The sequence below is a fragment of the Pseudophryne corroboree genome, unplaced genomic scaffold (assembly GCF_028390025.1).
Source record: "Pseudophryne corroboree isolate aPseCor3 unplaced genomic scaffold, aPseCor3.hap2 scaffold_304, whole genome shotgun sequence".
Taxonomy (NCBI): domain Eukaryota; kingdom Metazoa; phylum Chordata; class Amphibia; order Anura; family Myobatrachidae; genus Pseudophryne; species Pseudophryne corroboree.
Window position 1 is genome coordinate 6,956 of NW_026969714.1, and position 23,924 is coordinate 30,879.

The 23,924-nt window shown below is 46.8% G+C and overlaps 1 protein-coding gene across 1 annotated transcript; it reads left to right on the forward strand.

The window, feature by feature from the left end:
- Nucleotides 1-2,663: 2,663 nt before the first annotated feature.
- Nucleotides 2,664-14,597, forward strand: LOC135016890 (cysteine and glycine-rich protein 1-like; the record flags this gene model as incomplete). Its single annotated transcript, XM_063952898.1, has 3 exons — nt 2,664-2,840; nt 10,379-10,472; nt 14,133-14,597. Coding segments are annotated over 3 exons (348 nt in total), but the record flags the coding sequence as incomplete, so codon positions are not given.
- Nucleotides 14,598-23,924: the final 9,327 nt, after the last annotated feature.

Below are 23,924 nucleotides of genomic sequence, written 5' to 3' on the forward strand. Positions count from 1 at the left end.
CAAAATGTGGAAAAAGTGAAGCGCTGTTAATACTTCTCCGGATGCACTGTATGCCTCACATCAGGCATATGTTCATCTCATCAAGCCCTTGAAAATGATAATGCATTTGTGTGTGCAAATAATAACGTGCTTCACCATATAAACCATACTTTTGTGGTGTTATCTCAGTGAGGCGAGTGGCTAAAACTTAATTACCACCACCTTAGACACTAAAAATCAGAATGCTTTGCTTGGCCAGCAAGATTCTGCCTACATCCACTGAAATAGAAATGCTTCTAAAACATTTAGGGGCTGATTTAGAGGTGAATGCAGACGCAGTTACATCTTTTGGAGGTCACCTGTCTACAACTTTATGCAAATACCACTACAAATGCATATAAATTAGCAAGGATTGAGGCACCCACTTTTAACATGTGTATATGTAGTTATACTGCCTGGTGCATTTTTAGACTCCACTATCTGTTGCATCATCGAAACTTGCACCCTTTCTATGGAAGGTGCAGCTATTCCATGTGAATATGGCTTCCGATGCGAACGTTGAAGCATGTGTGTATGCAAACACTTTAGTGACATGTCTGATTCTCCCTTTACATGCCCATAAGACAATCTTCATATATTTGCTTAGCCACGTCCATATCACCACCCAGAAATGATACTGGGTGGTGATATGGAGACATTTCTGATACTGTGTGTCTCTGTCACAACTGTGCCTTTGTGTGTACACACTGTGTAACATATACGCAGTTAAGAATTTTTGGGTTTTCATGCCTGTGCAGAAGCAAAGAATCGCTCAACTCCTTGAACATCGACATTGCGTGCCACCCCTTGAAAATGATAAGATTCTGGGCATAGGCGTGCGCAGCACATTTTATTAGGGGGTGCACGATTAGAGGGGCGTGTCTAGAATCGCCTATTGGGAGTGACTAACACCGCCTATTGGGAGATGGAGGGAGAGAGAGGAGCGGAGAGAGAGGGACAGAGAGGGGGAGATGGAGAGGTGGTAGACAGAGATAGTGGGGATAGACAGAGAGAGAAGGGGTAGACAGCGAGAGACAGGGGGAGACTGAGCGAAGGATAGAGAGAGTGGTGAAGAAGGAAGAAAGGTGCAGGGGAAGAGAGACACAGAGGGAGAGAGAGGGGGGGGTGGAGATGGAGAGAGAGGCAGAGGGGGGAGTCAGAGAGAGACACACACACAGGAGATTTGAGAGGGAGAGCAGTGGAGAAGGAGAAACGGGGGCAGAGAGAAAGAAGCAGAGATGGAGGGAGAGATGGACAGAGAGGGGGAGACACAGAGAGAGGCATAGAAGAGGAATTATATTAGGGAATAGGAGAGAGAGGGAGAGCGATAGGGGTGAAGAGGAAGGAAGAGTGGTGCAGGGGAACAGATAGAGACATGAGATGGAGAGAGAGGGGCGTAGAGGGAGAGACAGAGAGAGAGAGAGGGTATAGACGGAGAGATACAGAGGGGGAGAGGGGGGCAGAGAAAGAGACAGGGAAGTGGGAAATAGAGGTGGGGGGGATAGAGAGAGAAAGGGTGGTGGTGAAGAGAGAGGGTGGTGGTGAAGAGAGAGAGGGGCCGAGGGAGAAATAATGCACAAGAGAGAGAGGGCAGAGGGAGAGAGAGAGGATGGGGCAAGAGAGACTGGGAACTGAAGGGGAAAGAGAGAGAGAGAGGGAGCCGATGGAGAGACAAAGAGATGCTGAGCAGCACTTGAACAGATCTAGGATTGTGTTTCTCCTACCTGGACAATCAAGTGCTGTGATGGTCAGCGCCTTTGCTTCCCTCCAATGGACGTTTTGGAGCTGGGGACCTCAGGGCATGTGGAAGTATGAAAGGGGAGGAGCTGAGAGATCAACCCCTCCTCCCCCCTCCAGCTGGGGAGTCCCACAGAGGCAGCATTATGGAATATGGGGGAGGAGCCGAGAGAGCGGCCACTCCCCTCCCCTCCGGCCAGCTAGTCCCACACAGGCATCATTATTGACTCTGGGGGGAGGGGCTGAGAGTGTGGCTCCTCCTCCCCCTCCCGGCCGGGACCCGAGCATTGCAGCGGCCGCGTTGCTGTACTTGCTGAAGACTCTGGGGGAAAGGTAGCGGGCGGCGCAGCGGCATAACATGAGTCAATGTGACTCATTGTAATGCCGGCGCTGTGGCAGGAACAGGAATGAGCAGCGTGATGCAGACATGGTATGTGGGGGGTGCCGGACATTAGGGGGTGCCTGTGCGCACCAGGCACCCCCCGTGCACACGCCAATGATTCTGGGGTCTATTCATAAAGCAGCAAAAAGAGTGGAGAAGTGAGCCAGTGGAGAAGTTGCCCATGGCAACCAGTCAGCAGCTCTGAATAATTTTATAGTATGCAAATTATAAATATTACTTTAATGTTTGTTTTTTTTCTTCACTGGCTCACTTCTTCTCCACAGTTTTCACTGCTTCATGAATAGACTCCCTTGTCTTTAGTATTGCCTCAAATAAAGTGCATGTTTTTGTCCTGATATCTACTCAATTATGCTACCAAAACCCTATTTTAAGGAAATGATGTTAGAAAATAAAACAAAATGATGGGTTTCCTGTGTTGCAGATTTGTGGTGCAAGTATGGTGTCAAAAAAGCCAAGTCACTTTGTTAGAATTGGTATTTTTTTTTTTTTAATTCTCTTCATTTAGGACTGTCTGTGTCATAATTTTTTAATGTGTTCTCATTCCACCTCTAGGCCATTGAGACACCAGCCTACAAACAACCCAAATCCTTCCAAGGTTGCTCAGAAAGTGGGAGGAGCTGATGTCTGTCCTCGCTGCTCTAAGTCTGTGTATGCTGCTGAGAAAGTGATCGGTGGTGGAAATGTGAGTATCACTGATGAGGACATGATTTTCATGTTGTATGTACCACACAATATTAGCATAATTTACTTATAAAGCTGGACCCTTTCTTGCGCAATAAAGTAAAGCTGGTTACACACTAGGTAATTTTCTATTACGTCCTTGAGGATGTTGGGGACACCAAAAGAACCATGGGATATAGACGGATCCGCAGGAGACATGGACACTTTAAGACTTTCAAAGGTGGCGTGACCTGGCTCCTCCCTCTATATCCCTCCCCAGACTCCGTTTAGAAAATGTGCCCGGACGAGACACAGGGCACTAGGAGGAGCTCTTAGAGTTTCTCTGAAAAGACTTAATGTTAGGTTTTTTATTTTGGGGAGATCTGCTGGCTACAGACTCCCTGCTTCGTGGGAAAGAGGGGAGAGCAGTCTAGACCCACTTCTAATGAGTTTCAGGGCTCTGCTGCTGCTGACGGATGCCTTCAGCTCCTGAGGGGAGATGAACGCTGGGCTCTCCTGGATGCTAGCTCCCACAGCTTGCCGTCCCCCCTCTTCAAGCCAGAAGTCAGAAGACAGGTGAGTATGTGAGGAAAAGACATTTTCTCTTCAACAAAGACGGCATATAGAGGTACCGCGCATGATTTGCTCATTGCACGCCAGGCTCCCGGACTGTACGCACCGCTGGGTGCAGGGCGCTGGTGGGGGGGGGGGGGGGGGGCGTCCTGGGGAGCTAAAAATACCTCATAAATAAGGCTGGCATATCTGTACAGTGCCCTGGCACTGCCCGCTAACCCCCCGCCAGGATAAACATGTAAAATAAGCAGGAAGAAGTGTGCCATGTTAGGGGGCGGGGCTTCTTCCTCCGGGCTCACTCTGCGCCATTTCCTCCTCCAAGCAGCAGTGCTGATCCTTCCTCACAGCAGACAAGTACCAGGGGCTATAAAAACGAGGGGGGGGGCCAGATTATTTCTATACAGATATATAGCGCTGCAGCTCTGTGACGCTTGAGGGTGTTTTCAGACCTGCACTTTGGCGCGGGGGTGTGAGCTGGCTGCTTTCCTTTTGTTCCCTCGCAGGCTTTTCTTTGGGTGCTGTTAGGGAGACAACATGTCTGAGGCAGAATTTTCCTCTCAAGGGGATAATGTATTGGGGACACCAAATGTTTTGGGGGCTGATTGGTTAACTGCTTTAAATGCTAATGTTACACTGTTAAATCAAAAGTTTACTGAATCTGACTCTCAACTGCAGATTTGGAAGAAATCAGTAGATGACTCTTTATTTCAAGGGTCACAAACGTAGTGTTGACCAATTAGATGACACAGATACCGACACGGACTCTGATACCGGTGCCGATTATGCTGATTCTAGGTTAGATCCTAAATTGGCTAAGAGTATTCAATATATTATTGGGGCTGTCAAAGACCTATTACGTATTGACGAGGACCCCTTTACACCAGAAACGAGGGTCCTTATTTACAAAGAAAAGAGACGCTCGGTTTCTTTTCCTCCTTGTTTTGAACTAAATGACCTTTTTGATGGCATTTGGAATACACCTGATAAGAAATTTCTCATTCCTAATAGGATCAAGGTGGCATACCCCTTTCCCGCAGCGGATAGGGATAAGTGGGAAATACCACCCACAGTAGACAAAGCCCTAGCACGCTTGTCTAAACAGGTAGCGCTCCCTGCGGCTCAGTCGACGACTCTTAAGGAGCCGGCTGATCGTAAGCAGGAGGCTACTTTAAAAGCTATTTTTACTACCACGCTTATTAGACCGCTTATTGCGTCAGCGTGGGTTAGTAGCGCCATTGAAAAATGGGCTGAAAGTTTATCTGCGGATTTAGATACTCTGGATAGGGATAGCATCCTAGTGACGCTTGGTTATATCAGGGACGCGGCTGCGTACTTGAAAGAGGCTGAAAGAGATGCTGACCTCCTGGGGGCTAAGGCTAATGCCATGTCAATTGTGGCTAGGCGTGCGCTATGGACTCATCAATGGAATGCTGACGCTGATTCCAAGAAACTGTTTGGTGACGGCCTTGCTGATTTAGTATCAGCAGCTACAGCGGGTAAATCTACTTATTTACCTAATGCTCCTGCGCAACAGAAGAAACCGCACTATCAAATGCAGTCCTTTCGGCCTAATAAATATAGAAAAGGCCGAGGTAATTTCTTCCTCGCTACCAAAGGTAGAGGAAGGGGCAAGAGAACTCCCGCCTCCTCGAGTTCACAAGAGCAGAAGTCCTCCCCGGCTTCCGCCAAATCCACCGCATGACGCCGGGTCTCCCTTACAGGAGACCGCTCCGGTGGGGGCACGTCTAAGGCTTTTCAGTCAGGTTTGGGTTCGCTCGGACCTGGACCCTTGGGTGTTACAAATTGTGACCCAAGGGTAAAAACTGGAATTCCAAGACGTTCCCCCTCGCCGTTTTTTCAAATCACCCTTACCAGTTTCGCTTCCAGACCGAGTTCTAGTCTGTGGAGCAATACAAAAATTATGTCAAAATCAGTTTGTGATCCCGGTCCCCCGGGCGCAACAAGGGGAAGGGTTTTATTCAAGCCTATTTGTAGTGCCGAAGCCGGATGGCTCGGTACGACCAATCCTCAACCTAAAATCTCTAAATTTTTTCCTGAAGAAATTCAAATTCAAGATGGAGTCTCTCTGAGCGGTGATCTCCAGCCTGGAGGAGAGGGAATTCATGGTGTCTTTGGACATAAAGGATGCCTACCTTCATGTTCCCATTTATCCCCTTCATCAGAGTTATCTCCGGTTTGCAATCCAGGATACTCATTACCAATTTCAGACGTTGCCGTTAGGCCTGGCCACGGCTCCAAGGGTTTTCACAAAAGTCATGGTAGAAATTATGGTTCTCCTCAGAAAAAGAGGAGTTACAATTATCCTGTACTTGGACGATCTCCTGATAAAGGCGAGGTCCAAGTAAAAACTAGTACAGGACATTGCACTGTCGCTTCTACAACAGCACGGCTGGCTCTTGAACCTGCCGAAATCACACTTAATTCCAACAACCCGGTTGGCATTTTTGGGTATGATTCTGGACACGGTCCAGCTGAGAGTGTTCCTCCCTCCGGAGAAAGCACTAGAAATTCAGAGTTTGGTAAAACTCCTTCTGAAACCACAACTGTCTCCATTCATCAATGCATTCGATTGCTGGGGAAGATGGTGGCGGCATACGAGGCCTTCCAATTCGGGAGGTTCCATGCCAGAGTGTTTCAGTGGGACCTGTTGGACAAATGGTCCGGATCCCACCTTCATATGCACCGGAGGATAGTTCTATCCCCCAACACCAGAATCTCACTCCAGTGGTGGCTACACAGCTCTCACCTCTTAGATGGACGCAGATTCGGGATCCAAGACTGGATCCTAGTGACCACGGATGCAAGTCTCTGGGGTTGGGGAGCAGTCACACAAGGGGTGACCTTCCAAGGACGAGTCAGGAAACTCTTCTTCACATAAACGTGCTGGAGTTGTTGGCCATTTACAACGGCCTTCTACAAGCGGAGCATCTTCTTCGAAGCCGGCCTGTCCTGATCCAATCGGACAATGTGACAGCAGTAGCATACATAAACCGCCAAGGCGGCACAAAGAGCAGAACAGCAATGGCAGAAGCCACAAAGATTCTTCGCTGGGCAGAGACTCGGGTATGCGCTCTGTCTGCAATTTTCCTTCCGGGAGTGGACAACTGGGAAGCAGACTTCCTCAGCAGACACGATCTACATCCAGGAGAGTGGAGCCTCCATCAGGAGGTCTTCTCCCTACTAACGAATCTATGGGGGGTTCCCCACATAGACATGATGGCGTCCCGCCACAACAAAAAACTACTAAAGTATTGTTCCCGGTCCAGGGACCCTCAGGCGGCGGCAGTGGATGCGCTGACGTCACCTTGGGTGTATCCGTCGGTGTACGTTTTCCCTCCGCTTCCTCTCATTCCAAAGGTTCTGAGAATCCTAAGAAAATCGCATTTCAGCGCTCCTTGTAGTTCCAGACTGGCCAAGGAGAATTTGGTACCCGGATCTTCAGGAGTTGTTAGTCGAAGATCCATGGCCTCTTCCTCTTCGCTAGGATCTGCTGCAGCAGGGGCCGTTCGTCTATCAAGACTTACAGCGGCTACGTTTGACGGCATGGCGGTTGAACGCCAGATTTTAGCTTGTAAGGGTATTCCCGATGAAGTCATCCCCACACTTATCCTTGCTAGGAAGGGTGTGACGTCGAAACACTATCACCGTGTTTGGAGGAAATATATTTTCTGGTGCGAGTCCAAGAAAGCTCCAGTGGAGAAGTTTTGACCTTGGACGTTTTCTCCATTTTCTACAAAAAGGAGTGGATGCTGGCCTTAAATTAGGCTCCATAAAAGTGCAGATTTCTGCTTTGTCAATTTTCTTTCAGAAACAATTGGCGTCACTTCCTGAGGTGCAGACCTTTGTAAAAGGGGTCCTGCACATCCAACCTCCTTTTATGCCACCTGTGGCACCTTGTGACCTTAATGTGGTTTTGACATTCCTAAAATCATATTGGTTTGAACCTTTAAGTAAAATGGAGTTGAAATTCCTCACTTGGAAGGTTGTCATTTTGTTAGCATTGGCATCCGCAAGGCGGGTGTCTGAATTGGCGGCCTTGTCTCACAAGAGCCCTTATTTGATCTTCCATGAAGATAGGGCAGAATTGAGAACTCGGCAACAATTTCTGCCAAAGGTGGTTTCCTCTTTTCATATTAACCAAACTATTGTGGTGCCAGTGGCTACTGGCACTTTGGCTGAGGAAAAGTCTCTGGATGTCGTCAGAGCTTTGAAAATTTACGTTGCCAGAACGGCTCCAGTTAGAAAAACAGAGTCTCTGTTTGTGCTATATGCTCCCAATAAACTTGGGTATCCTGCTTCCAAGCAGACCATTGCCCGCTGGAGTTTGCCGTTACCTAAATCGGTAAAAGCCCATTCCACTAGGAAGGTGGGCTCATCTTGGGCGGCTGCCCGTGGTGTTTCGGCATTATAACTTTGCCGAGCTGCTTCTTGGTCGGGGTCAAACACGTTTGCTAAGTTTTACAAGTTTGATACCTTGGCCGATGAAGACCTAAAGTTTGGTCAATCGGTGCTGCAGAGTCATCCGCACTCTCCCGCCCGGTATAGAGCTTTGGTATAATCCCATGGTTCTTTTGGTGTCCCCAACATCCTCAAGGACGTAATAGAAAACAGGATTTTAATACCTACCGGTAAATCCTTTTCTATAAGTCCGTAGAGGATGTTGGGCGCCCGTCCCAGTGCGTACTGTATCTGCAGTTTAGTTCTGGTTACACACAGGTTGTGTTATGGTTTCTTCAGCTTGTTGCTGAATTTTGATCATGTCCGTTGGCATGTGTTCAGTTCAATGCCATGTTATTCGGCATGTTTATGGCGTGAGCTGGTATGATGCTCACCTTGTTGTTAATTCCTTTCCTCCAAAATGTCCATCTCTCCGGGCACAGTTCCAAACGGAGTCTGGGGAGGGATATAGAGGGAGGAGCCAGGTCACGCCCCCTTTGAAAGTCTTAAAGTGCCCATGTCTCCTGCGGATCCGTCTATATCCCATGGTTCTTTTGGTGTCCCCAACATCCTCTACGGACTTATAGAAAAGGATTTACCGGTAGGTATTAAAATCCTGTTTTTAGTAACGATATGGACGATAACGACATTTCTGAACAATATTATCCAGTGTGTACGCACTATTTTTTTTTTTTTTTCATAGATGCGTTCTCCCACTGGTCGTTAAGAAGCTTTTCTGTCGTCTGTACATGCAGGTCAATTTTGACTAATCATCTGAAACTGCATGTTTGGGGTGCTGGCATAATGACGTCACTGACCAACATCATTGGCGATATCGTTCAGTGTCTATGCACGGTCTCATTTGCCAGGGAGCTCAACGGCAAACACTGACGATATTGCTCCTGGAGCATATCGTCTCATGTGTACCCAGCTTAACAATTTTTGTGTAATATTGTCAAAAAGTAAAAATACAGGATAAAAAAATCCATGTACTGTACCTATACTGTAACTACAAGTGGCTTTGACTAAAAGTACAAATATTATCCCAAACCTAAATTTTGTTTTGGGGTGAGTAAGAAATATTTTAAAAATAAGATTCTCCAATATAAAGAAGTCTAGTCTTGGAGGCTACCTCCAGTCTTCATAAAAAATCATTATGCCAAGTACTGACATTGCAACAATAACTCCTAATCGTAGAGATGGGATTTCTGCCTGAAATTGACCAACTAGTCCGAATGATGACCAACTGGTCCAAATGAAATGCAATGTTGCTGCTGATTGACAAACGGGATTTTAAGACCTGTCACTCATTAGAAACATTGGTACATAGTTTTTTTTTTTTTTTGGAAGTACAGTATGTATTTTTTTTAAGGAGCATATCTTTCCATTGAGGAGTATTGTTATACAGCTGAAACTCAGAAAATTAGAATATCGTGAAAAAGTTTATTTCAGTAATTCAACTTGAAAGGTGAAACTAATATATTATGTAGATTCATTACATGCAAAGTGAGATATTTCAAGCCTTTATTTGTTATAATATTGATGATTGTGGCTTACAGCTTAAGAAGACCCCAAATCCAAAATCACAAAAAATTAGAATATTACATAAAATCAATATTTTTTTTTTAATTTAAATACAGAATTGTCGGCCCTCTGACGCGTATAATCATGCATATGTACTCAGTACTTGGTTTGTCCCCTTTTGCATGAATTACTGCCTCGATGCGGCGTGGCATGGATTCTATCATCCTGTGGCACTGCTGAGGTGTTGTGGGAGACCAGGATGCTTCAATAGCGACCTTCAGCTCTTCTGCATTGTTTGGTCATGGTGTGGTGTGTGGGGTTTTTTGTTTTCCCCCCTGATGAATTGTCTCAAGCATAGATATATGCATGAGAGTGATTTTGAAGCCTATTAATGCAATCCCTTTCTGTACCCATAAAAAGTGGGATTGCACTGTTTGTTTCCAAGCTTGCAGAGCTGTCATCAGTCAAATGGCAATGTGTGTTTAAGCAAAGACAGAAGTACCATTTCACGTATATGAAGTTATTCCAATATCCACAAAATAGGAAACTGCTACATATTTGTGCAGTTTCATATAATATTGTTACGAATAGGAATATTACGCCAGAAAATTTTCTTGTCAATTCATAATAGCTTAAAATGAAAACCTTCATAAAGTTCCATTAATGTGATTTCTAAAGTAAAGCAGCAATGTCACTGGCACCAGTGTCCCAAAGTCTGTCCTCAAGGAACTGTAACAGTCCAGGTTTTAAGGACACCCAGTCAATTTAATATAAGTATGTGGATATCATTTAAAACTTGTACTGTTAGTGTGTCTTGGGAAACCCTGCTCTAACTCATCAATGAACACTGCTGTATCTGTTTTATATGACTACGTAATACAATTTTTTTTTTTAAGGAAATGGAGAATAATAATATTTGTACATAAAAGAAAGTACTGATTTAGTCTACAATAGTGTTGACAAATTTCCAATACTCTGTATCTATCTGTTCCGTCCATCTTGCAGTCATGGCATAAGGGCTGCTTCCGTTGTGCCAAATGTGGGAAAGGTTTGGAATCGACTACATTGGCCGATAAAGATGGAGAGATCTACTGCAAAGGTACATAACTGTTACATGTTCTATTAGTGCAACGCTGTTTTCAGAAACATATACCTCACTTAAGCAACATCAGTGGCTCCCAAACTGTAAGTCACAGCACTCTATGTGGAAAATTTCTTGAGAAATTCAGCAAAAATGATTAAATTAAGTAAATTGTGCTTACCTGACATCCATAGTGTCAGTTATGGGGTGGTGGACAGAGTTGCACTTCTGATTGTCCACACATTTAATAATTGGCAGCCACCAGCACTGACCATAAATATTTTGATTTGGTCCTGGACCACCAACCGTGGCACCCCTGCAAGTCGCCTGCAGCACCCTCTGGTGCCGTGGCACGGAGTTTGTGAATCACTGAGCTACCTGATATGTTGTGCAGTCATGGTACCTGCGACCACTGTGCACAACCATTGTGTAGTGTGTACTCCCGATCTGTTGCTCGGACACATCGTATTGTCCCATCTGATGGACAGTACTGCACGTCAGATGGGATGATACAATGGGGGTAATTCCAAGTTGATCGCAGCAGGAATTTTGTTAGCAGTTGGGCAAAACCATGTGCACTGCAGGGGAGGCACATATAACATGTGCAGAAAGATAGATTTGGGTAGGTTATTTTGTTTGTGCAGGGTAAATACTGGCTGCTTTATTTTTACACTGCAAATTAGATTGCAGTTTGAACACACCACACCCAAATCTAACTCTCTCTGCACATGTTATATCTGCCCCCCCTGCAGTGCACATGGTTTTGCCCAACTGCTAAAAAATTTCCTGCTGCGATCAACTTGGAATTACCCCCTCAGTGAGTGTATCTTAGCATAGCAGAATTTCTAATGAAAGATTAGCAAAACGAAAGCAATTTCCTTGCAGTTTCTGAGTAGCTCCAGACCTACTCCTAGATTGCGATCACCTCAGTCCGTTTAGTTCCTGGTTTGACGTCACAAACACGCCTAGCGTCCGACCAGCCACTCCTGAGTTTTTTACCTGGCACACCTGCGTTTTTTTAGGACACTCCCTGAAAACGGCCAGTTTTCGCCCAGAAACACCCACTTCCTGTCAATCAGCAGAGCGATTGAAAAGCTTTGTTCGCCTTTGAGTAAAATAGCATAGTTTTGTGTAAATTTGCTTGGCGCGTGCGCCCTGAGATGCATGCGCAGAACTGCCGGATTTTAGCCTATTAGCAATTCTGCTAAAATTAGCAGCGAGCGAACAACTCAGAATGAGGGCCATTATGCGGTGTGGACACAATATATTATTGCATTGTAACAGATTATTGCATTTTTCAGTTGTGTACCCAGCTTTAGTTATCAATCACCCTAGCCCAGTAGTTGCCAAACTTTCTTAAATCACAGCACCCCAGAGTATATAAAAAAAAAAAAAAAAAAATTCATTGCACCACTAGGCCAAAATTATATTTTTAGATATTCAGATAAATTGTAAATTAACAGTGCTAATCTGTATTCCTAAGGCTCAGTAACTGTATGTGTTGATGGCGTTCAAAATAAAAAAAAATTGCATTTTTCGGGGAACAAGTAATAGGTTTAGAACTTACAGTTCTGCAGCAATAAAAGAGAGGCTAGCATGTGCCATGATCACCAACACTGGACTTCTGAAGACTATGGGAAGACCTTATGGACCAATGTATAAAAATTTGAAGTCTTTGGTTCAGCACACAGGGTTTTTGTACACCATCAATTGCTGAATAGATGACTGCCATCCTGAATCAAAAGGGCTCTTGCATCATTTTGTAACACTATGCAGTAGCCTCCTGGTCTAAGCGTAGTTGGTTAAAGGTTCTTCCTACCACAAGATGGTGACACAAAATGTATACCTTTACATAAAAGAATGAGCTAGTAGGCTTCAAATACTGGAATGGCCAGGAGAGAGAGTCCAGAGTTGATCACTTACCTGGTGTTGTTGCATTAGATGTGACAGCAAGCAGGTGAGCTTTCCTTGCTGTGGCCACATCCCATGAGTCCACAGGCTCTGCTGCTCTGGCACCCTGTAACAGGGAAATATATTCCTCTTGAAGGGTGAGAATTTGGAGGTCATTGTTTGCAGATATTGCATGCTTTTTGTGCTCCTCTGAATGCCTTCTGATTGCCATTCTGGGGCAGTCATTCTCGAGGCTTGCTGAATTTCTCCCCTGATCACCGATCTCTGCACACACAGAGAGGCTGAGGTGTGCGCAGGGGGAATCACCAGTCCCCTCTGAGTTGCAGCGGTGCAAGTGGGCGAATACAAAGTACCCTTAAAAAATGTAGCCATGGGTACGCCATACCCACCGCCGCCGGGCCGCCGCTTCCTCCCTCCCTCTACTGCTGCTGTGAGGGTAGGAGAGCGTAGCGTGCGCCTCTCCTGCCCCTCAGTGTCTGCCTTCATATCGGCGCTCGCGGGCCGGCAGCCAAGGCTCCTGATTGGCTCATGGATCGGCGCCTAATTGAAGGTAGACACCCGCACCTCCGCCGGAGACTGAGGGGTTGGAGAGGCGCACGCTGTGCTCTCCTCTCCTCACACGCAGGACAGCAGCGCGATAAGCAAAAGGGGGATGGGCACTGAGGACGTGTACTTGGCACTGTAGGGACATGTGTATATGGCACTGGGGGCATATCTGGCACTGTGGGGGGCATTTGTGTATCTGTCACTATGGGGCAATGTGTATCTGGCACTGTTGGGGTCATGTGTATCTGCCCTCCCCACCCCATATGTGTATCACGCACACATTTTTATTGGCCACGCCACATTTGGCATTTGGTCACACCCATTATTTTTTTTAATGCTGGCGCACACCGTTCCTATAAGACATATTTTTTTCTACTTGCACCACTGGGGAAGATGGAAATAGATAAATAATATGTTTAGAAGTGGAGTGCACGGTCTGCAATCTGTGACCTTTGCGGTAAGGGTAAAACATTTATATCAGGATCTATGGGTATAAGGTTAAGCAGGGCTTAAAGACACTATTCACTTAAACCCCGTCACTGCCCACCTGCTTCTTCTCTCTGGGCATCTCCAATGAAAACGTTTTAGTATCTTGCAAGCTGGTGTGACCCTCCAGTTTAATTTCTGGCTTAATTATATTTATATTGCCCCAGCAGTGATATTGCCCTCTGCCTTTTCTTGTTTTTCCTTGGCGGGAAACACTTGTGATAGAAACAGAGAAAAGTTGGAATTAAGTGATGTACAAAATTGGCTATCTGAATAAATTTAAGCTGTATGTTCTCAAGGCTACTATGGTCTCCTACAGCTGCATGGTATGTCAATGTCTGACAATGATACATAAGTAGCCTTAAGTGTGCAGTTTAACTCTATTCAGGAAGCCCGTAATGAGTATTGCTTCTTTCATAGAAATACTGTAAGACTGATCACAAGAAAAGCAGGCAGCTCTTGAAAGTTTCCTTTTATAAATGACTGGTACAAGTGCTTGCCATCTCTCACTTTAGACCAACCTTTGCCCCTACTACAGTCAACCTATGAGGATCACTCTAGTTGTGTGTGCGCTACATTTTCATTCTTTTGTGAATCATTTTGTTCTTCCTCTCCATTTCTTGTATATTCCTACTGTGTACTAGGTCAGTTTTTCTACGATTTTTATTTTATGCTTTGGTATTATGTGACAGTTTTCATTGAACTAATTATATTTTATATCTTCTTCATCCCTAGCATGCTACGCAAAGAACTTTGGTCCAAAAGGATTTGGTTTTGGTCAGGGTGCTGGAGCACTAGCCCACACATCATGAATGCTCTATAATTCTGTGTCTGCACTTGTACCCTCATCAACAGAAGTTAAATGATCAGTGGCAGGCACTGCTGCTTTCCACTGCTAAGAATGACATGCTGCAGCTTTGACTATGCAATTTACGCAAGCATAGGCATGTGTGATATGTGTGTCTAGCATATGTTTAAACAAAACCAAAACTGAATTGACACTTATGCTGCTTTTGTAAACACTACAGACTCATCATTACATTGCTGTATGTTCTTATACTTTTTTTTGGTGGTTATTGCTCCTAATAGGCTCACTGTGTAATTGAGAAGGCTGTAAAGGGTAGCTGTGTGATTGCTTTTTGTTTTGTCACAATTAATTAGTGGTTCTCACCTAAATGTATTAAAGGAATATTTATATCACCATGTGGCTCATTATTTAATCTGAAGATGGAGTTAACATATGGGGCCTCGCTCCAAAAAGCTTAATCTTTTAGTACTTCATACAGTACATATGGGAAAGACCATAGTCCCATTGAGAATTATTGGGACTGTGGTCTGAAGTGCTAACTAGCCTCTTGCAGGAGATAACTGTGATATCTCCCGCATTAGTCTGGGTACACACCTATACAGTTGTTGGCAGAGTTAGAGGTAGAATATAGTCAGTGCTGCACCGCACCCTTTTGGCCTTGCCCCCTTCAGCAGGGTCCTGCCCCCACAGCACATATTATGTGTCTGATTAATCTCTATAGCAGTCATAGCTTTTCAATATTTTATATGCAGGGGGTTATAAAAAGGTGTGTGTATATATCAGTGACGTGTGCTGCGGTGAGGCTACCTCATCGCATGTCCCTGCTACATACCCATATGCCTCTCACACGTGGATATATTTTTGCTGCAGACTTCACCCAAACACACACGCATTATTTTCCTACCTTTATTTTCTCCCTCTCCAGACCACCTTGTTTTTCCTCCCCTCATCTGGTTCTAGCCCAGATCTCCAGCCTTCTTCCTCCGAGCACTGACAGTCCTTTCACCTGAAATTCTGCCCTAGCATAGATGCCTTGGAAATGTCCCACTCCCAACACTTTCACTTCGAGCTGCTCCCTGAAAACAGAAATTGCGCTGATGTGTGGACAGCAGGGGGCATTTCAAATCCAGCACTGGGTATGAGCCAACAGGACGTGGCAGACTCTCTGCAACCCGCTGCGTCTCCTCTTCAGTGGCGCAGCGTGATGTTGTGGCGTCACGTGCCGTATAATAAACAGGATTAGTATGATTTGCCGATGGATGGGATGCCGGTGGCTAGAATCCCGACTGTTGCATCCCGTTCATCAGAATGCAGACAGCCCCACAGTAAGTTGCCTAACCTAACCCTCTCTTGTGGTGCCTAACACTAACCCTCCCTTCCCTGCTGCCTAAACCTATTCCTCCCCACTTGATCCCAAACCTCCCCTTCTAAGTGCCTAACCCTCCCTCCTGGTCCCCAACCCTCCCGGCACTGCAGTCTAACCCCAATCCCCCTTCTGCAGCCCAAACCTAACCCCCCCCCCCCCCCGCAGCAGGATGACCGTGCATCCTGCTGTCCGGATGTTCGGGATGCTGGCTGTCGGTACTGTGATGCCGGCATTCCGAGTGACGCCGGCAGTGTGTCCTCCCTACCTCCCGGTATATTGACTGCCAAGATCCCATATGTCGGGAAGCTAATTGCTTCCCTAATAAACTTTATTATACAGCGTTGGCGGCTAGCGGGTCCTTTCTCCATTTTTCTTGCACGAGTGGTGGGTGGACATGGGCTCATCATCACTTTATTGCAGTGGTGGTGGGCGGACTGAGGCACAGTTTCACCATGTGGCAAATACTAATGGGTGGGTGGTATGAGTGAGCCAGGCCCCCCTCCCTGTCATAGTGTCCAGGCCCTGGGACAGTTGTCCCCACAGTCCCCTCTTGATGGCGACCCTGAAGAACAAGTTTATTAATGCATTAGTCTGATGACACGCATCATAATTTTTTATGAAGGTCATAGTTTCCAACAATGCCATTTGAACAAGAACATTGTGCACACATGGTCACAGGGGTAATTCAGATCTGATCGTAGATGTGCTAAATTTAGCACATCTACGATCAGTTACTCAGACATGCGGGGGGCGCCCAGCAGAGGGCTAGTCCGCCCCGCATGTCAGGCCCTGCCCACCCGCACCGGTGTGAAAGCATCGCACGACGGTGATGCTTTTGCACCCGCAGAGTAGCTCCCTGGCAGGCGGCTACTTTGCCGTGTCCTGGGTCACAGCGCACTCCCCAAAGAGCTTCAGACTGAGATCGCTGACGCTGCAGTGATCCAGTCTGAATTAGGCCCATAGTTTCCAACAATAATGCTATTTGAACAAGAACATTATGTCTCACTGTTATTGTTTATTTTTCACTTTTGCTTTAAAAAAATCACTGTAATAGTCTTTTTAACAAGATATATAATAAAAGTCATATTTTATATAGTCTTATTATTTGCATCTCTATGCAATTTGTTTTTCTTGTTCTAGCACACATTGGCAACCAATTTGTTTGTGGCAGCACCCCCCAAACGTGACTGAATTTGACGTGATAATAATATGGGGTAAAATATAGTAGAACTGATCTATTGTTGGTAAAGAACTAGTGCAGTAGTCTTTTCCCAATTCCCTTTTTACAGAGGGACCCTCAAAAACCATGAGGAAGAGCACTGCTTGTGGGACAGCAGGAGACTCAATCAACAAACTGGAGCCTCCTGCTGAATGTGGGAGGGTAGGCAACTCTACCTTGCTCTTCCTCCCTTATGTGGCTTCCTCAGGGCAGAACATGACATGACCCCTCAACTTCGTGCGCCACATTCTGTAAACACCTACCTACTTTTGAAAACTATTTTCAATGAGACTAAGTATGGCAAACCTAATATTTTCTTTTTGACACATGCTTTCATTTTGGATTACATTTGACTATTCTGCCTTTCAAGTCTTTTAAGTGCAGTTATCAAATGCTTTCTGGTATTCTATCTGTCTGTGCATCTCAGAGTACTAGTCGGTGGCAGTTGCACAGGTGGGGCTGCATTGCAGTGCAAAATTCAAATAGGGGAGCCAAACCAACTGCCAGTGATTCCTGGCTGATGATGTTTGGCAGCATTTTGGGTGGCTCCCTTATTTAAATAGTTGTGTGGAATCGGGTTGTAAAATCCAACACTTCTGAGCATGTTTATGCCCTATATTTTAAAGGTCAATGCTTTTACGAGCTGTGTTGGGCATAAACACACTTAGAGGTGTCAGGTTTTACAACCCGACTCTTCGTAAATTAATCCTGTAGTCTTCATGCACCAGTTTAGTCATGTTAATGTATACTATTGAACAAAGCCTGGTGCAACTGTGAACCAGTAAGCATATACTGCTATTTGGAAAATAGGGGCTGCTGTAGGTGAAAAGTCAAATATATACAATGTTAATGTATTTGGCATACAAAGTCAAATACATAAATGAAGAAGAAACATAATTATCTTGAGCATTTGCAAGAAAAATATTAATGGATTTTGCAGTTCTTATGCATTTTTAGTCCATAAAAGTAAGGGATAAGAATGAAAATAAAATGCACTTTTTTTCATAAAACATGCACTTCCTTAAAATTCCACAAGATGGCAACAACTGTGATACTTTACAAGTTTACATGGAGCAATATAATAAACAATACTTGGAGATAAATAAGTGCAGCACTGGGCAAATTATATTGAAAGTTCCTTGCTGCAAGATTACAAATTTATATCGTAGACTGAAAAAAACAGTAGGTGATAATTTAGGGCATATACTAGAAGTCACATTAAAGTATGGAGTTAAAATCTGACCAACAATATAAAAAATAGGAAGTGTGTAGGAGTATTAATTTAGAAATCTATGTGAGTGAAAGAGTATGCGGAGCCTCAAAGAGTTGGAGTAAGGACTCAGTGGTGCAAGTAGAAATATTTTCTTAGTGGTACTGAGTATGCTGAAGAATGGGCAGGGTCACATGTCATGAGGGGGCATGACCACATGACACTAGGGGGAGTGGCCACACAGCACAGTCCCTTTTCTTTGAACTCTGGAGCATACTTGCCTACCCCGGAATGGCCGGGAGGCTCCCGAAAAACGGGTGACCCCCCCGGAAGAGCAGGCAAGTCTCCCGATATCCGCGGTTCACCCCCTGCCCGCCGCCCACTTAACGAGTAAAGTGGGCGGTCCGGGCAGGCGATGACGTGATTCTTGTTGAATCGCGTCATCGTAACCACGCCCCCTGCTGTATAATGCCGGTAATCGTGGCATTACACAGCGGGGGGCGTGGCTTAAATGATGCGGTCCAGTAGCCACGCCCCTGGTCCGCCTCCGTTCCACCTCTGGCCCGCCCTCCTGTCACGTCACCTCACTGCCCGCCCCCCCCTGCTGAGCCGACGGGCTGCTCTCTCCCGGAGAGAGCAGCCCAGAAGTCGGCAACTATGCTCTGGAGGCAAGGTTAGAAATATATAATAATATATAATAATGCCCCTGGTATAATAGAAATATATAGTAATACCCCCAGTATAGTAGAACTATATTGTAATGCCCCCAGTATAATAGAAAAATATAGTCATACCCCCAGTATGATAGTGATATATAGTACTGCCTCCAGTATAATAGAAAGATATTGTAATGCCCCCAGTATAATAGAAATATATTGTAATGCCCCCAATTTAATAAAAATACATAGTAATGCTCCCATTATAACAGAAATATACACTGTAGTAGTGCCCCCAGTATAATAGTAGTGTCTACATTACAATATAAATATATAGTAATACCCCCAGTATAATAGAAATATATAGTAGCAGAGGTTAAAGTGAGCCGGAACGGGGTGTTTCGCCAGTACCATTTGGAGACGGAACGCAGGTCCGTCTCCTCCGGCTCTCCTAAGACCTAACCTAGCGAAAGGTCGGGCGCCGACTCTTTCCCCCTAAGCGCAGCCGGAAGCTGGAGCTCACTCCTGAGCTCCGGCTTCCAGCTCAAGCAGTGTGTGCGGCTGTGCGCTATGGGAGAGCCGTCATGACGTCTCTCTCATAGCTGCGCGGAGCGGGTGCCAGATGGAGGCTGCGGTCCGGAGGCGGGAGCGGGCCAGGTGAGTATTGTGTTTTGTTTTTTTAATATTTTGTGTGTGTAAGCAGCGCTACTAGAGGGGGGAACTGGAGGCATATCTACTGGGCGGCAAACCTATTGGGGGCATATCTACAGTGGGCATAACTACAGGGGTCACATCTACTGGGGACATAACTATGGAGGCACATCAACTGGGGCAAACCTACTGGGGGCATATCTACAGCAGGCATAACTAAAGGGGCCACACCTACTGGGGGCATAACTACTGGGGCACACCAACTGGGGGCATACCTACAGTGGGCATAACTACAGGGGGCACATCTACTGGGGACAACTACGGGGACATTACTACTGGGGGCACGCCAACTGGGGGCATATCTACAGCGGGCATAACATCAGGGGGCATATCTACTGGGGACATAACCACAGGGGGCATAACTACGGGGGCATTACTACTGGGGGCAATACTAATGAGAACATTGCATAGGGTGCACTTAATAAGGGGCATCACTCCTGGGGACATAAGGGACACTACTACTGGGGGCACTGAATAAGGGCACCAATACTATGGGCTCTACATAAGGGGCACTACTGCTGTGGGCACTACCACTACAGTGGGTATTGCATAAGGGGCACTACGACTGTGGGCATTATGTGTATTAGGGGTGCTACTACTGTGGGCTTTGTGTAAAAGAGGCACTAATGTGTGTCATAACATGAATAAGGGACACTACTACGGGTGTAATGTGAATAAGATTGTGCTACTGTGCGGCAGAATTTGAATTGGGGATACTATTGGGTGACAGCGCACCCTTGTTCGAGGCCATGCCCCTTTTCTGCGGCAATTCCTTTATTTCACAAGCATGGGGGGGGGGGGGATTCAGAACGCTCGTCAGAACGCTTTTAGGTTGGGGGGGCAAGATATAATCTAATTTTGACGCCCCTATACTGCTGAATCGCTAAAGGGGGTCATTCAGATCTGATCGCTGGGCTGCTAATTTTGCACTCCTGCATTCAGAAAGGCGCTGTCTCCAGGGGGAGTGTATATTCACTGTGCAAGTGTGCGATCCTATGTGTATGCTGAGCTGCAAAAATGTACTTTGTGCAGTCTCTGCCCAGCCCAGGATTTACTCCTCCAGTGCGACAGAATCAAATTGATCAGGGTCGGAGCTGACGTCAGGCACCCTCTCTGAAAATGCTTGAGCACGCCTGCATTTTTCCGAACACTCCCAATAAACGATCAGTTACCACCCAGAAGCGGCCTCCTCACCTTGCAAACGCCCATGCGATCTGATTTTTCGCACCATCCTGTTGCTGCCCGGCGATGCCCTTTCTTGTCCGACGCATGTAGGCATTGCGGTGCACATGCATGCACAGTTAGTACCTGATCACCCGCTGTGCGGAAACGCACAGCAGTGATCAGGTCTGAATGACCCCCAAAGGCCAGATCCACATGAAAACATTGAGAAGACCAGATCCACACTAAATCCCCACACCCAGAAAAGCATACAACTGTATTTTTTTGGCTGCCTCATGTACAGATGTAGCCACACTCATCATCACGACATGGATGGTGTGGCTAGTGTGCCCGCATCTATGGCATGCATGCTATAGACTTCAATGTTGCAATCGACCGACTGCGACTAGTTGCAGCACGGTGTACGCTGCAGCTTGCAGCAATGCGTATGCCCATGCATATGCATCGTGGCAGCTATGGGGGTAATTCCAAGTTGATCGCAGCAGTAAATTTTTTAGCAGTTGGGCAAAACCATGTGCACTGCAGGTGGGGCAGATATAACATGTGCAGAGAGAGTTAGATTTGGGTGGGTTATATTGTTTCTGTGCAGGGTAAATACTGGCTGCTTTATTTTTACACTGCAATTTAGATTGCAGATTGAAAACACCACACCCAAATCTAACTCTCTCTGCACATGTTATATCTGCCCCCCCCCCCCCCCCCCCCCTGCAGTGCACATGGTTTTGCCCAATTGCTAACAAAGTTCCTGCTGCGATCAACTCAGAATTACCCCCTATGAGCGTGGCTACATCTGTAATTAGTGACAAGAATGTCTGATTGTATAATGTCACTTCAGCTCTCCCATGTCACTCTAGTTTCCCACCACATGACCCATGTAGCAGGGAGAGTAGATCAAGCACTAGCAGTGACCAGTGCAGTGCTGGCGACGAGGTGACTGATAGTAGTACACCTTCCAACTTTTGCTTGGATGGAGTCGGGACTAACATGTGGCTTTGCTGCACGATGATCCGGAAAGGGAGCATGGTATCGGCTGTAATGGGCATGGCCTCGTCAAAGTGGGCGTAGTCTCATCAGACGGACCACTTTCTAGCCTTTTGGGAGCATACCCAGTGCACCCCGAGCAGCTGGGCAGCCCCCTGCTCCCCTCCCTGCACTGAATACATGCTGTGCGCATGCGCACACCATGTATTCAGAGATCACTCGCTGCTTTGCAGAGCAGATCAGCTGGTGATCAAGGGCTCCTCCAACTGCCCCCCCCCACACACACACACCCGCGGGACACTGCTGCCTGTGGGAGGGACAATGTCCGAATAGTGGGACTGTCCTGCTGGAATCGGGACAGTTGGGAGGTATGTAGTAGCCTTGGGAGTTATAGGGAGGGCGAGGGCAGGGATGCTGAAGGGAAGTTACAGTGAGGGTGAGGGCATTGTTGCTGAAAGGGAGTAAGAAGGAGTGTGAGGAGCACTGAGGGGGGAGTTACAGGGAGGGTGAGGGAAGGGGCACTGGGGGGGACTTACAGGGAGGGTGAGGGCAGGGGCCCTTAGTGGAGTTAGAAGGAGGGTGAGGGCAGGGATGCTGACAGGGAGCTACAGGGAGTGTGAGGGCAGGGATGCTGACAGGGAAGCTAGGGGGAGGGTAAGGGATGGGACCCTGAGGGGGAGTTACAGGAAGCATAAGAGTAGGGATGCTGAGTGGGAGTTAGAAGGAGGGTGAGTGCACATTGAGGTGGGAGCTACATGGAGGGTGAGGGCAGGGACGCTGATAGGGAGTTACATTGAGAGTGAGGGCAGGGACGCTGACGGGGAATTACAGGGAGGGTGAGGGCATGGATGCTGGTGGGGTGTTAAAGGGAGGGTGAAGGCAGGGGCACTGAGGGGGGAGTTACAGGGAGGGTAAGGCAGTGGCACCGAGGGTGGACTTACAGGGAGAGTGAAGGCAGGGGCCTAAAAAAATAGCTTTATAAAGAATGAATACTGTAAAATACTCTAAATCCAAGTGTGGATTAAACATTCATATGCAGACTATAAGCTATGCAGAGCCATCCCCCCATCCAGTGCCGTAACTAGACATTTTAGCGCTGTGTGCAAGAAACAGCATTGGTGTCTGTCCCCCCCATATTTAAAATAGGGTCAGTGCACGGTGGAGGTGCGTGCCGAAACTATAGGGGCGTGGCTTCATGGGGAAGGGGCGAGGCCACAAAATAATACAACTTCATATTACACTGCACGGTAGTCTCCATTATTCAAATTACATTGCACAGTAGCGCCACTTACACACATTACACCAGGTACAGACCATCACACATTACACCAGGAAGAGCCCCTTTTACATATTACACCAGGTAGAGACCCTTTCACACATTACGCCAGGTAGATTCCCTTTCAGACATTACTGCAGGTAGAGCCCCCTTTTACACATTACACAGGTAAAGTCTCCTTTTACTCATTACGGCAGGTGAAGTCTCCTTTTGCACATTGCAGTAGGTAGAGTGCCCTTTTACACATTACACCAGGTAGAGTCCCATTTTACACATTACACCAGGTAGAGTCCTCTTTTACACATTACGGCAGGTAGAGTGCCCTTTTGCATATTATGGCAGGTAGTGTCACAAAAGAGAGAGAGGGGAGATAGGAGAGAGAGGGAAATGAGAGAGAGAGATATGGGAGGGAGAGAAACAGAGCAAGGTGGCAGGTAGAGAGACGGAAAGTGGTGAGAAGGAGACGAGAGAGAGAGGGAGAGAGGTAGAGCACAATGGACACACACACACACACACACACACACACACACACACACACGCATACACACGCATGCACATACACAAAACACACACACTACCTATGTGACAGGCACTGACAGAGGAAGAAGGAGGCACTACCAGATGTGGGGAGGCACTGGCAGAGGGGAGGGGCACTGACGCTGTCACCAGAACTACTTACGAATTCCTTGGACTTCTCTCCCCTTTCCTCTTGACTCTCCACTTTCTCTTGTCCTTAGTGGGAGCCAGAGGGCCTCCTCCATTGCTACCTCCCCCGGCTGGCAGATCTATGTTGCTAGCTCATGCTCCCAGGGGACCTCGCTCAGGGCCTGACAGTGCTAATCCCTTTAGATGCAGTGGCTGCCGTAATCTTGCGGGCCGTGACTGCTGAGATGCTGCTGGAGGACTCTGTAATCACTGCAGTGCTCCCGACCGCTGCTGCTGCCGATCAATACACAGCACTGTCCCCTGCTGCAGCACACTCTCTGCTCACAACAGGAATTAAGTGTCCGTTGGACCCGGGACCCGGCACGGCAGGCAGGTCAATCAGGTAACTGGGCGCTGCAATACTTGCCCGGAACGACGGCTGCTGCTGCTGTGACAGAAGCTGGCAACAGCGG